The sequence below is a fragment of the Moschus berezovskii genome, chromosome 12 (genome assembly GCF_049115385.1).
Source record: "Moschus berezovskii isolate FMDL1 chromosome 12, NW_MosBer_1.0, whole genome shotgun sequence".
Taxonomy (NCBI): Eukaryota; Metazoa; Chordata; class Mammalia; order Artiodactyla; family Moschidae; genus Moschus; species Moschus berezovskii.
In genome coordinates this window covers 34489158-34502625 of record NC_142471.1, presented here as the reverse complement: position 1 = coordinate 34502625, position 13468 = coordinate 34489158, and the positions used below count along the sequence as shown (strand labels likewise).

Here is a 13468-nt window from a genome sequence, read left to right as displayed (position 1 = left end):
TCAGAAGTCTGGAGCTGGCCTGAGAACTTGCATTTCTGACAAATTCCCAGGTGATTACAATGCTGCAGGTCCGGGAACCCCACTTTGAGAAGTCCTGCTCCTGGCTATTTTTCTCAATCTTGGTTGCACATTGGAATCCCTTTGGGGGTTTAAAAAAAAAAAAAATCCCCATGTCTGAGTGCTGCCCTCAGGGATGCTGGTGTGATTGGTCTGGGCCTTGGTCTTTCATTATGCGCCCGAGACTGAGAATCCCTGCTCTTGGGAGAGGAGGAGCTTTGTCACAGGGACCTAGTGGGCCCACTCTGTGTGCGGGCTGGTCGCGTGGCCTCCTGGGGGCTCCCGGAGGTCAGGAGCACCGCCCAGCTCTCCCGGCCCACCCAGGCAGATAAGCCATCAGGGTCCTCCATCCTGGGGGTTCTGATTCTGTCTGTCTGAGTGTGGCCAGGACTCCTGGGCTCAGCAGGGCACCAGGTAGTGGTGGAGGTGGTGTGGAGGTGACCAGGGTTTGGGAACTGCTAGGCTGGAGTGACCTAGGACATGACTCTTCAGGGATAGACGTCCTTGTCATGGTGCTCCCGAGGCCCGTGTTCACTGGGCTGTCTGCTGTCTGGGCCAGGCCCTACCACAGGTTGAATCCAGACTACGAGAGGCTGAAGATCCAGTGCGTGCGGGCCATGTCGGACCTGCAGAGCCTGCAGAGCCAGCACACCAATGCCCTGAAGAGGTGTGAGGAGGTGGCCAAGGAGACCGACTTCTACCAGTGAGTTCCTGGGGCTCCCAGCTTCTGCTTCTTGCCAGTCTTTATTTTTGGACCCGGAGCCTGGGCTTCTGGTTCTGTCTTTGCTGTCTAGCAAGCGGTGGGTCTTCACCTAGTAGGTCTGTGGTTTTGGACCTCAGTTTTCATACCGCATCCATGTTCAGCTTCTGAAGCATGGTCGGTAGGAAAGTGGTTGAATGCGTGAGCCAGGCAGATTGCTGGACTTCTGGTCCACGGAGGCCAGTGGGGCATCTTCCCCTTTGTTCTCCTGGGGCCCCTCCGAGGGCATATGCCTGCCCACCTGCTGACATTGGCCCAGCCCTGAGTATTGAAGGTGCTGGGTCCCTACCAGGTAGGGGCTTATCTGCTTTCCTTGGCCTTCACACATAGGCCATTTTAGTGTCAGGTTGCTAAAAAATGGTTTGGGTCTTACTGGCATGTGGCTGACACAAGGGTTTGAGTGGCCTGTCTGGTGTATTGGGGTGTTGGGACCTGGTGGAGGAGGAGGTGGTACCTTGGTGGGAGTTGGAGGCTGGCTGGGCTCACTGTGTTGGGGGCATTTCAGCACACTCCACAGCCGGCTCCTGAGCGACCAGACCCAGCTGAAGGATGACGTGGATATGCTGAGGCGGGAGAATGGACAACTGCTACGGGAACGTAACCTGCTCCAGCAGTCGTGGGAGGACATGAAGCGGCTCCACGAGGAGGACCAGAAGGAAATCGGTGACCTCCGGGCCCAGCAGCAGCAGGTACAGCCGGGCTGGGCAGCAGGAGCAGACTGAGGTCAGGCATCCACCCACTCACAGTCTGGTTACCAGCCCCCTCCACCTACTCATCTACCTCTCTACCCACAGGCTATCTCACCCACCCACCCATCACCCGCCATCTATCTATGCGTCTGTCCACTCACCACCTACTTAACCATCACCCACGCGTCCCTGTGATCACTTAGCAAGTATTTCTGGTGTCTGCTTTTTGTGAGGAATTGGGCTATCTCTGAGCAAACACTCAACCCTTGTGGTCCTGGACTCTGCAGTCTGATGGAGGATACAGATGTTAATCAAATAATCACACACACTCTGTATCATTATGAGTGTTGCCAGGGCTAACAAGGAGGAGGTGCTCTGTGGTATGTGTGCTGGGTAACAGGAATTTGACTTAGTCTGAGAGCTTGAGGGTCTATAGCTTCTTTGTATGGACTTTATGTGAAATTATAGATGGAGAGAAGCTTGGAAACGTTAAATCTCTTTGCAAGTACAAGATGGCACAGTTGCCACCGTGAGTTTGGGGTGGGAGTGTGTCCTGTTTCTCTTGCTGCTCTCTGCATTAGGAGTCAGTTTCTTCCCTTTGCTCAGCTCTTGTTTCACATTGACAGGGGCGTGAGGAGCAGGCCAGTCAGAACACTGCTTGCTATGGGTGGTGTTGGCCAGTGCCCCTTCTCTTGTAGTTTATGGTCTGGAACTGCCTGGGCTGCAGGGTCATGGCAGGGACTGATGACGCTCTGTGGCCATAGATGGTTGGACCTTTTGGGTTGGAAGAAAGTCCCAGGAGGAGGCAGAGTGTCCTCCTAGCACTGCGGCAGAGGTCTGATTTAAGCAGAGGCCCTTCCTCATCGGAAGCATTTATGGTTCCCCAGTTAAAGGAGGACTGTTACGGTTTGATTGACACAAACCTGGTATATAACTATCTGAACTCACCTGGTAACTTAGCACGATGTTTCTTCCATTTGCAATTAAATTTTTTTAAATTGTGCAACTGCTGCAGACTTACAGAATAGCTGCGAGTACAGTATAAAGAATTTCTCTCTTTTCTCTTATGTTGCCAGCCTGATCCCATCACCCCTGAGCATGTAGATGTGTACTTGTTGCCAGCAAGGATGTTCTCCTGTATAACGGGAACCCATCAGGAATTAATGTTGCTGTGTACCACTGTCCGTGTACTTGTTGCCAGCAAGAATGTTCTCCTGTATAACGGGAACCCATCAGGAATTAATGTTGCTGTGTACCACTGTCCGTGTACTTGTTGCCAACAAGGATGTTCTCCTGTATAACGGGAACCCATCAGGAATTAATGTTGCTGTGTACCACCGTCCGACTGTCAGACCCTGGTCAGGTTCTGCCAGTTGTTGTCTTAATAGTGTCTTTAATAGGAAAAGGAGCTTGTTTGGAATAAAGCGTTGTGTTTACTTGTTGTTTCTCTTTGGTCTCCTTCAACCTGGAGCAGTTCCTCAGGCTGTGACCTGTGTGACCTTGATGCTTTGGAAGATTACAGGTTAGTTATTTTCTAGGTAGTCTCTCGGTCTGGGTTTGTCTGATCCTCATGGTTGCGGCTTCCCAGGTGGCTCGGACAGTAAAGCATCTGCCCTCAATGTGAGAGACCCGGGTTCCATCCCTGGGTCAGGAAGATCCCCTGGAGAAGGAATGGCAACCCACTGCAGTACTCTTGCCTGGAAAATTCCATGGACGGAGGAGCCTGGTAGGCTACAGTCTGTGGGGTCACAAAGAGTTGGACACGACTGAGTGACTTCACTTTCTTTCTTTCTTTCATGGTTGGATGAGTTTTTCATCTTAGGCAGGACTTTCAGAGGTTGAAGCTGCCTCTTCTTGTTGCACCCTGTTGACTGGGCCTTGGCTTGATATGACTTATTACTAAGGATGTTCACTTTGATCATTTGACTAAGGTGTTGTCTCTAGGCTTCACCACTGTAGTGATCCTTGTTTTCCCTTTACACACCTCTTTCCACACACACGCATGCACGCACGCACGCACACACACACACACACTCTTTCTCTCTCTCTCATCGCTTCCTGTTCTACTGAGTGGGTTGTATATACCCTATGGCCAGTGGAAACCACTTCAGGCTTGCTTCTCTCTTTGTTTATTCATTCATTCAACTAAGACTGTGTCCAGTCTTAGCTGCAGTGCTCAGCTTTTCCCTTATTGTGGCTCACAGGCGTGGTTGCTTGTGACACGTGGGATCTTAGTTCCCTCAGCCGGGACAAGTCCCCTGCATTGGAAGGCAGATTCTTAACCACTGGGCCACCACAGAAGTCCCTTCTCTGTCTTCTTGACATATCCCCTCATTCTTTGAGCACGTTCTTGTTCTCTGGCACAAGACGTTTCAGGCTTGTTTTATAATTATTATCTTGTCGTAGTCCTGGAAATCAGATGTTTATCCTAGGAGTTCACATTCTTTTTAGTGGAGAGTAGAAGCACGGAGAAGGAAATGGCAACCCACTCCAGTGTTCTTGCCTGGAGAATCCCAGGGACGGGGGAGGGAGCCTGGTGGGCTGCTGTCTGTGGGGTCGCAGAGTCGGACACGACTGAAGCGACTTAGCAGCAGCAGCAGCATGGTTTGAATACTGGGTATACTTGGTGTATTCAGAGCTCCTGGGGTGCAGTGGTTTCCAGGACCTTTCAGGGAACAGTGGGAACATCTGAGTACATCCCCACCACACACTCACGCACTCATATCTATTGCCATGTCTCTCTCTCCCTAATATACCTGTGCCTTCAATATGTAATATGAATATTGGAAACCATGAGTTCACACTCACATTTCTAGTTCCAGTGCAGAACCACAATATAACAGGGTTCATTCTTGTCTTCTTCCTTTCCATTTTTGTATCTCCCTTTTCCAGCAGTGAGAAATCTGGTTTTGATTCTTCTTAATCTATTTACTTAGTGGCTCTATGTGTACCTGCTTGCTTTTCCCTCCCACATCATTCCCCTTTACACCCTTTGCTGGGTCTCCATGTGCCTCTGCAGGGCCTCTCCTTGTCTGTACAGGCTCTGATGGCCACTACGGGGTGCCCTTCGCCCGCTGGAGCCTCCTGGCTCGCTCTGCCTTACCGAATGACTGTTAGATTAAATAGTTCAAAAAGTGGAAGGGCAGTGCTTTCTTTGTGTTTTTATACTTTTTTTTTAATTGTAAAATTAATATGCATTTTGTAAATAATTAAAAAATTGATACAGGCATTTAAAAAATAAAATAATTCTTCCTGTAGCCTCAGTCCACAGAAATAACTAACCATGGGTATATCAACATGAAAAGTTTGAGATTTTTATCTGTACACGTGGAGTACTTTATATCTTATTAACATATTCAACAAAATGGAATCGCACAGTGCTTTTATTGCTAGCATGTTTTTTTTGCTGAATATGTCATGTGCATCTTTCTTTTTCAGTACACATTCTACTTCCTTGTTTTTAAGGGCTGCAGAGTATTGAGTTACATAAAAGGAGCATAATTGATTTAACTAGTCTCCTATTGACTGACCCTTGGACTATTTTCAGTGTTTTCCTGTTACAAGCTATGTTCTATTGAAAAATTTGTTTCTATGGTTTATTTTCTTTCTCTGATATTTGTTGACGCCTTACGTGGAATTAACCCAGTGCAGGCTCAGGGCAGCCCCTAAGCTGGAGGTCCTTGGAGATACCTAGAGCCTTTTCTGTGAGTCCTCTGATTTGTTCTTGTTGTTCAGTTGCTAAGTTGTGTCTGACAATTTGTGACCCCGTGGACTGCAGCACACCAGGCTTCCTTGTCCTTCACCAACCCCCTGAGTTTGCTCAGATTCATGTCCATTGAGTCAGTGATGCTGTCTAATCATCTCATCCTCTGCTGCCTCTTCTCCTTTTGCCTTCAGTCTTCCCTAGCATCAGGGTCTTTTCCGGTGGCTAAAGTATTGGAGTTTCAGCTTCAGCATCATTCCTTCCACTGAATATTCAGAGTTGATTTCCTTAAGGATTGACTGGTTTTGTCTCTTTGCTTTCCAAGGAACTCTCAGAAGTCTTCTCCAACACCACAATTCAAAAGCATCAGTTTTTTGGTGCTCAGCCTTCTTCATGGTCCTACTCTCACATCCGTACATGACTACTGGAAAACCCATAGCTTTGACTATATGGACTTTTGCTGGCAAAGTGATGTCTCTGCTTTTTAATATGCTGTCCAGGTTTGTTATACGTTTTCCTCCCAGTGGAAGGAGCAAACGTGTTTTAATTTCTTAGCTGCAATCACCGACAGAGAGCCTCTGATTAGAGGGGTTGGTTATGTGGCGGCAAGTCTGGCAGTGGGAGTGAGTGGGTGGGCCTGGCCCAGCCATGGTAACAGGAAGGTTCCTGGAAGCGGGGAGGTAAGAACAGACTAGGGTAGCAGGAGTCCAGCTGGTGCTCTTCCATCCCACTCTTCTTCTTTCTTTTCCTGTAGCTCTGACCCTTGGGGTTGAGGTAGCTGATTACAGTGGTCAGTGAGTATCCCCAGTTCTCTTCAGCTACACCAGTGCCCCTTAGCAAGTGGGCCTGGGGGCCACCTCGGGACCCCACCAGGAGAGGAAACCCAGCATCACTGGTGGGGGTCAGGGGTGTATCTGAGCCACCAGGCTGCCTGCTCTCCAAGGCCAGGGCCTTAGCCTCTTTACCAGGTCTGAGGTGGGTGTCTGGGCTGTGAAAAGCTCAGGTCTTGGGTAGGCCAGCAGCCGAGGAAGCGGGGACGCGGGGGCGACCATAGGTCTCCTCCCTGGGGCAAAGGCCAACCTCGCTGGACAAGGCCGGTTTTGTTGCCCGGATCCTCCCACGCCTTGTTAACTAGAAGAGGCCCTTGCGGGGTAAATGGTGCTGTTTGACTTGCGTGTTTGCTCGAGGGATTTGTGGGCTCCCCAGCCCTCTGTGTGATTGATCTCAGAGGAAATGAGGCAGCTGGTGGGGAGAGTGCTGTGGGCTTGGGTCCTAGGACCTCTCGCTCTCTAGAAGTGGCGGACAGGTGGCTTTTTGTGTGTGGCTGCGTGTGTTTGCATGTGTGTGTGTGTGTTGGGAGGGGGGGCGGGTATGATGTAGCAGTTCTGTCTCCAAGGGACTGCAGTCAGAATGCGCTGTATGGATGCTCAAGTGATTTGGGGCAGAGATGGCCAAGCCTTGGTGGGGGAGCAACGTAGGGGATATTTTTGCATCTTCTATCTTGACTGCAGTAGTACCTACCTGATCTCTGGTTAAAAAAGAAAAAAAAAACCTTCAGTGATAGTGAAGTCACTAGCTCCAGTGTCACTCCCTGGAGGTGCCTAACCTCTCTGAACCCCATGGGATATTTCCATGTAGACATTTTCTGTATCATACTTAACACACAAAGTTTTGTCTTTATTTTCTGCCACCTGCCTTTTTTTATTTTTTTAATTTGCAATATATCATAGGTCTCCTTATATTTTCTGTAAATTTGGAACATCCAGCAAGATATTTTATAGGTTAGTTGTCAGTAGTTTATTAACAGCATTCTGTTTGTTGAGCGTCTTAGTAATCTGCACTTTTTCCTGTTAGAAATAATTTTTTAGTGGGCACCTTTACATATATCCTGTGTTCCTTTGTGCGTGTTTTTCTAAAGTTTGATTCTTAGAGGTATCACTGGAAGGTTCAAAGTAATGCTTTTCTTTAAAAAACAAAAAAAAATTGGCCCTACCAATTTCTCTGGGAAACTTGAGGCTCCAGGAAACTTCCCTCTCTTCCTTTTGGCCCTGTTACCTTTCTTTAAATATACTTTTTTCCCTGATGATTCATGGAAGTTGACTTCTTTTCCCCGATAACCCAGGAATGGGGTTTCTTAGTCTCTAAAGGGCCTGGCTCTCAGAGAAGCCCAGCGTGTTTCTGACCAGCGTGGAGCAGGATGTGAGTACAGCTGTTCCTGGCCTCCTTGTGGGGAACAACTCAGGCTGTGGCTGTCTTGCTGTGTGAATGGGACCAGGCCCTGGCTTTCTGCCTCCCCTGGGCCACTTCCACCCCCTCCTCACAGGCAGACGGGAGTCATCTCTAAAGACTGCCGCCTGCCTGAGCTGAGAAGTGTATCAGCTTTTTCACTTCAGAACTCTGGGCCAAATGTAAACATTCTCTCTTAGACTGCTGTTAGCCTTAGCTGGGAAGCTAAATGTTTGATGGTTAGTGTGTTTGTGCCGAACTGTCTATTAAGAACATAATCTTCTAACCATTAAAAAGGAAAAATTCTAGACTGATAGGATAGTCTTTTAAATCCTCTGGCGTTAACTGTGGCTGTGGTTTTTCCCAAATTTCTCCAGAGGCTTTTGAGTACATTAGCACAGGCAGGATCCTCAGCCCTATTTGTAGAGAAAAGCTGAGAAGTGTTAGGGGCCCCATGAACCTCTGAGTATCTGGGTGCTGTCCTGTGGGAAAGGGACTGTTCTTGTGCCTTAAGGGCTTGGACGAGACATTAGGAGTTGAGGAAGGTAGATTTCAGCTCATAATAAGCAGAACCCTCCCTCTTATGCAGAGCTTTCACCTGTGGAATGGGCAGAGCCTCGGCTGGGACAGTGCTCAGTATCAGCCTGATCTCCCCAGGGTTCCTTCTGATTCCAGAGCCTATTGCGTTAGCAACCTGGATTGGGCATCAGAAAAGATCCCTGGGTCTGTTCTGTGGTTTTCTCTGATTGACCGTGTCTCAATGGGAAATTGTGACCCATCCGGGCAGTGGATTCACTGGTGCTAAGTTGTGCCTAGGTCATCATGCAGATCCCATCCATCCAAGCTCCTTACGGTGGGCATTTGGGGACTATTTCCCAGTGAAGAGAGGCCAAGCCTCAGAGTGTAGTCCAGAATTTGTTGTGGACTAGTGCCGGTGGGCTCTTCCGGGTTAATGCTCACAACAAGGTTTTTCTTTGCATCATTTCAGAGCCCTCTTTAAAATTAGGTTTTATTTTAATATTGGGATAACATAATTTTTATTTTATTAATTTTTTAATGGAGGTATAATTGACATGTAACATTGTATTAGTTTCAGGTCTACAGCATAATGGTTTGATATTTGTATACATTGTGACAAGCTCACCTCTGTAAGTCTAGTTAACATTCATCAACTTACATAGTTAAAATTTTTTCTTGTGATGAGAGCTTAATGAGCTTTGTCTCTTAATGAAGCTTGGAAGGCTGCGCAGCTATGGGAGTGCATTTGGCTGGTCTACACAGGGCTGCCACCTTGTGGAAAACTCTGGGAATGGCAGCAATGCCTTTGTTCTGTGGTTCTCACCTGGCTTGGGGATGTTTAGAGTATAAAACGTTTGGAGTGATTTTTAATTGGACTGTTTGCCCAGAAGACAGGGAAATCCAGTCCAGAAGCTGGATCGTTTCCAGATGTGAGCCTGAAGTCAGGAGAACTCTCCGCTGGCTCTGTGTTCTGGGCATGTGTGGGCACATCCTTATGGGATGTCCTTCTCGCCCCTCAGTGGTGGGCTCTGTGTCAGCTGATGCCCTTGGGGTCCTCCAGCCCTTGTCTGGGCCTGGACAAATTGAGGGGTCCTCGGTTCGTTCTGCACTTGGGGGACCATTTCTCCTTTGTCTAGTGACTTATGGAAAGGAATAATGTTATTATCCCCATCTTGCAACATACACAAAAATATATTCTAATATGTTGAATAGTTTAGAGATTTAAATTTGAAATATAAAACTCCTTTTAGAACAACTAATGAGAGAGTATGTTAATGATCTCAAGGTAGGAAGGAAAGAATTTCTTATTTTAAATTTTAAACTTTTTATTTTGTATTGGGGTATAGCTTGAAGCTCAACATTCAGAAAACAAAGATCATGGCATCTGGTCCCATTACTTCATGGGAAATAGATGGAAAAACAGTGGAAACAGTGTCAGACTTTATTTTTTTGGGCTCCAAAATCACTGCAGATGCTGATTTCAGCCATGAAATTAAAAGACGCTTGCTCCTTGGAAGGAAAGTTATGACCAACCTTGATAGTATATTAAAAAGCAGAGACATTACTTTGCCAACCAAGGTCCGTCTAGTCAAGGCTATGGTTTTTCCCGTGGTCATGTATGGGTGTGAGAGTTGGACTGTGAAGAAAGCTGATCGCCGAAGAATCGATGCTTTTGAACTGTGGTGTTGGAGAAGACTCTTGAGAGTCCCTTATACTGCAAGGAGATCCAACCAGTCCATTCTAAAGGAGATCAATCCTGGATGTTCATTGGAGGGACTGATGCTAAAGCTGAAACTGCAATACTTTGGCCACCTCATGCGACGAGTTGACTCACTGGAAAAGACTCTGATGCTGGGAAAGGTTGGGGGCGGGAGGAGAAGGGGACGACGGAGAATGAGATGTCTGGATGGCATCACTGACTCTGTGAACATGAGTTTGAGTGTACTCCAGGAGTTGGTGATGGACAGGGAGGCCTGGTGTGCTGTAATTCATGGGGTCGCGGAGAGTCGGACACGACTGAGCGACTGAACTGAACTGAACTGAACTGATAGCCAATTAATAATGCTGTGATAGTTTCAGGGCTTCCCAGGTTGTAGGAAACCGCCATACACATACATGTATCCATTCTCCCCCAAACTCACCTCCAGCCCAGGCTGTCACATAACATTGAGCAGAGCTCTCTGTGCTATACAGTAGGTCCTTGTTGTTTATGTATTTTAAATATAACAGTGTGTACCTGTCTATCTCAAGTTCCCTAACTGACTGTCCCTTCCCCCCGGCAACCTTAAGCTCATTCTCTCAGTCTGTGAGTCTCTTTTTATTTCGTAAATAAGTTCATTTGTATCATTTCTTTTTATATTCCACATATAAGGGATATCATATGATATTTATCCTACTCTGTCTTGACTTACTTCGCTCAGTATGACAATCTTTAGGTCCATCCATGTTGCTGCAAATGGCATTATTTCATTATTTATAATATCTGAATAATATTCCATTGTATATATGTACTGCTGCTGCTGCTAAGTCACTTCAGTCGTGTCCAACTCTGTATAACCCCATAGACGGAAGCCCACCAGGCTCCCCCGTCCCTGAGATTCTCCAGGCAAGAACACTGGAGTGGGTTGCCATTTCCTTCTCCAATGTGTGAAAGTGAAAACTGAAAGTGAAGTCGCTCAGTTGTGTCCGACCCTTAGCGACCCCATGGACTGCAGCCTACCAGGCTCCTCCATCCATGGGATTTTCTAGGCAAGAGTACTGGAGTGGCTTGCCATTGCCTTCTCCGATATATGTACTACGTATTCTTTATCCATGGAAGGAAAGAATTTCTTAAACAACCAAAGCACAGACCATAAAGGAAATGATTGATCAGTTTTATCACATTAAAATGTGAAATTTTAGAAGCAAGGGACACTAAGAAAATTTAAAAGCTATATATTGGGAAAAGATACTTGTAATGACTATAACTGGAAAAGGATTAGTACCTGGAATTTAAAAGTTGTGCAGAAAGAAAGGTGGGGGAGGGAGGGGCAGGAGGGGAGGAAAATAAAGGATATGAACAAGCAATTCATGGAAGAGAAAATGTGTATAGACAATAAACGTAGGAGATCAATCCTGGGTGTTCATGGGAAGGACTGATGCTAAAGCTGAAACTCCAAAACTGGCCACCTCATGCGACGAGTTGACTCATTGGAAAAGAGTCTGATGCTAGGAGAATTGGGGGCAGGAGGAGACAGGGACGACAGAGAATGAGATGGCTGGATGGCATCACCGACTCGATGGACATGAGTTTGAGTGAACTCCGAGAGTTGGTGATGGACAGGGAGGCCTGGCGTGCTGTGATTCATGGGGTCGCAAAGAGTCGGACACGACTGAGCGACTGAACTGAACTGAACTGAAACATAAGGAGAGCGTTGCCCTTTCTCGTGATCAGGAAAGCAAGTTTGTTTGTTTTTTAAAGACTTTTTTTGGCATGAGATAGGCACTACTTCAGAAATCTGACTGTTTCATGGGTTCCAAGAGGTGGAAACATCCCAAGTGTCCTTTGAGTAATGAATGGATAAACGAAAGGCAGTACACATACGCGATGGAATATTATTCATCTTTTCAAAGGGAGGGAATCCTGCCATGTAATGCAGCCTGGATGAACCTTGAGAACGTTACGCTGAATGAAATAAGTCAGTTACAAAGAGATCTGTAATGTGTGATTCCATTTACAGATACTGTATGAACCTCTAGAGCAGTTGGATTCATAGAAACTAAGTAGAAGAGTGGCTACCAGGGACTGGTGGAAGGGAAAAGCTAGTTATTGTTTAATGGGGACAGGATTTTGCAAGATGAGAAAGTTCTAGAGATTGGTTGCACAACAATGTGAATATATGTAACACTACTGAAGTATATACTCAGAGGGTGAAAGATGGCCGAGACAGTTTTATGTTATGTGTGCATTTTATCTCAATTAAAAATTAAAAGGAAAACCTGATGTTTGAAATCTTGGTGAGGATGTGTTGACGACAGTAACTCTCAGAACTCCTGCCCAGAGCTGGTGGGATATGAACTGGGAGAGCAATATTGTATCGTCCAGTTAGCGGGGAAAAGTCCGTATTATGACCTTTAGCTCTACTTCTAGGTGTCCGCCCTAGGGGAGCATCTCACAGATGTGGGAGAGGAGACATGGATAGGGTTCACAGTAGTATCATTTATAACAGCAAAAAAAAAGAAAATCTATCACAGTGACAGGGCGTGATGCAGAGCAGTCTCGTGGTTGCTGAGGGATGAAAACAGGGTGGGAAAGGATGACTGGGAGTTTGGGAACAGCAGATGCGAACTGTTCTATGTAGAATGGATAAACAGTGAGGTCATACTATGTAGCACAGGGAAATATATTCAACATCCTGTGATAAAACAGTGGAAAATAATATAAAAAAGAATGTATGTATTTATGTATAACTGACTCTGTTGTGTAGCAGAAAATAGCACATTGTAAATCACCTACGTGTATGTGCTTAGTCGCTCAGTTGTGTCCGATTCTTTGAGACCCCATGGACTATAGCCCACCAGGCTCCTCTGTCCATGGGGATTCTCCAGGCGAGAATTCTGGAGTGGGTTGCCATGCCCTTCTCCAGGGGTCTTTCCAACCCAGGAGTGGAACCTGGGTCTCCTGCATTGCAGGAGGATTCTTTACTGTCTTAGCCTCCATCAGTCAGTTCAGTTCAGTTCAGTCGCATCCGACTCTTTGCGACCCCATGAATCACAGCACGCCAGGCCTCCCTGTCCATCACCAACTCCCAGAGTTTACTCAAACTCATGTCCATCAAGTCGGTACTGCCGTCCAGCCATCTCATCCTCTGTCGTCCCCTTCTCCTCCTGCCCCCAATCCCTCCCAGCATCAGAGTCTTTTCCAACGAGTCAACTCTTCGCATGAGGTGGCCAAAGTATTGGAGTTTCAGCTTTAGCATCAGTCCTTCCAGTGAACACCCAGCACCGATCTCCTTTAGGATGGACTGGTTGGATCTCCTTGCAGTCCAAGGGACTCTCAAGAGTCTTCTCCAGCACCACAGTTCAAAAGCATCAATTCTTCGGCGTTCAGCTTTCTTCACAGTCCAACTCTCACATCCATACATGACCACTGGAAAAAACATAGCCTTGACTAGATGGACCTTTATTGGCTAAGTAATGTCTCTGCTTTTTAATATGCTATCTAGGTTGGTTATAACTTTCCTTCCAAGGAGTAAGCGTCTTTTAATTTCATGGCTGCAATCCCCATCTGCAGTGATTTTTGAGCTCAAAAAATAAAGTCTGACACTGTTTCCATTGTTTCCCCATCTCTTTGCCATGAAGTGATGGGACCAGATGCCATGATCTTAGTTTTCTGAATGTTGAGCTTTAAGCCAACTTTTTCACTCTCTTTCACTTTCATCAAGAGGCTTTTGAGTTTCTCTTCACTTTCTGCCATAAGGGTGGTGTCATCTGCATATCTGAGGTTATTGATATTTCTCCCAGCAATCTTGATTC

At 46.7% G+C, this 13468-nt stretch overlaps 1 protein-coding gene across 2 annotated transcripts in view; it reads left to right on the top strand.

Annotated features, from left to right (window-relative positions):
* The window catches only part of DLG5 (discs large MAGUK scaffold protein 5), a 134141-nt gene that overhangs the window by 66351 nt on the left and 54322 nt on the right, over positions 1-13468 (top strand). For both annotated transcript variants that reach the window (XM_088842061.1, XM_088842060.1), the window contains 2 exons: positions 617-760; positions 1323-1506. In XM_088842061.1, coding sequence (XP_088698187.1) covers positions 617-760; positions 1323-1506 — 328 coding nt within the window. The remainder of the gene's footprint in view (positions 1-616; positions 761-1322; positions 1507-13468) is intronic.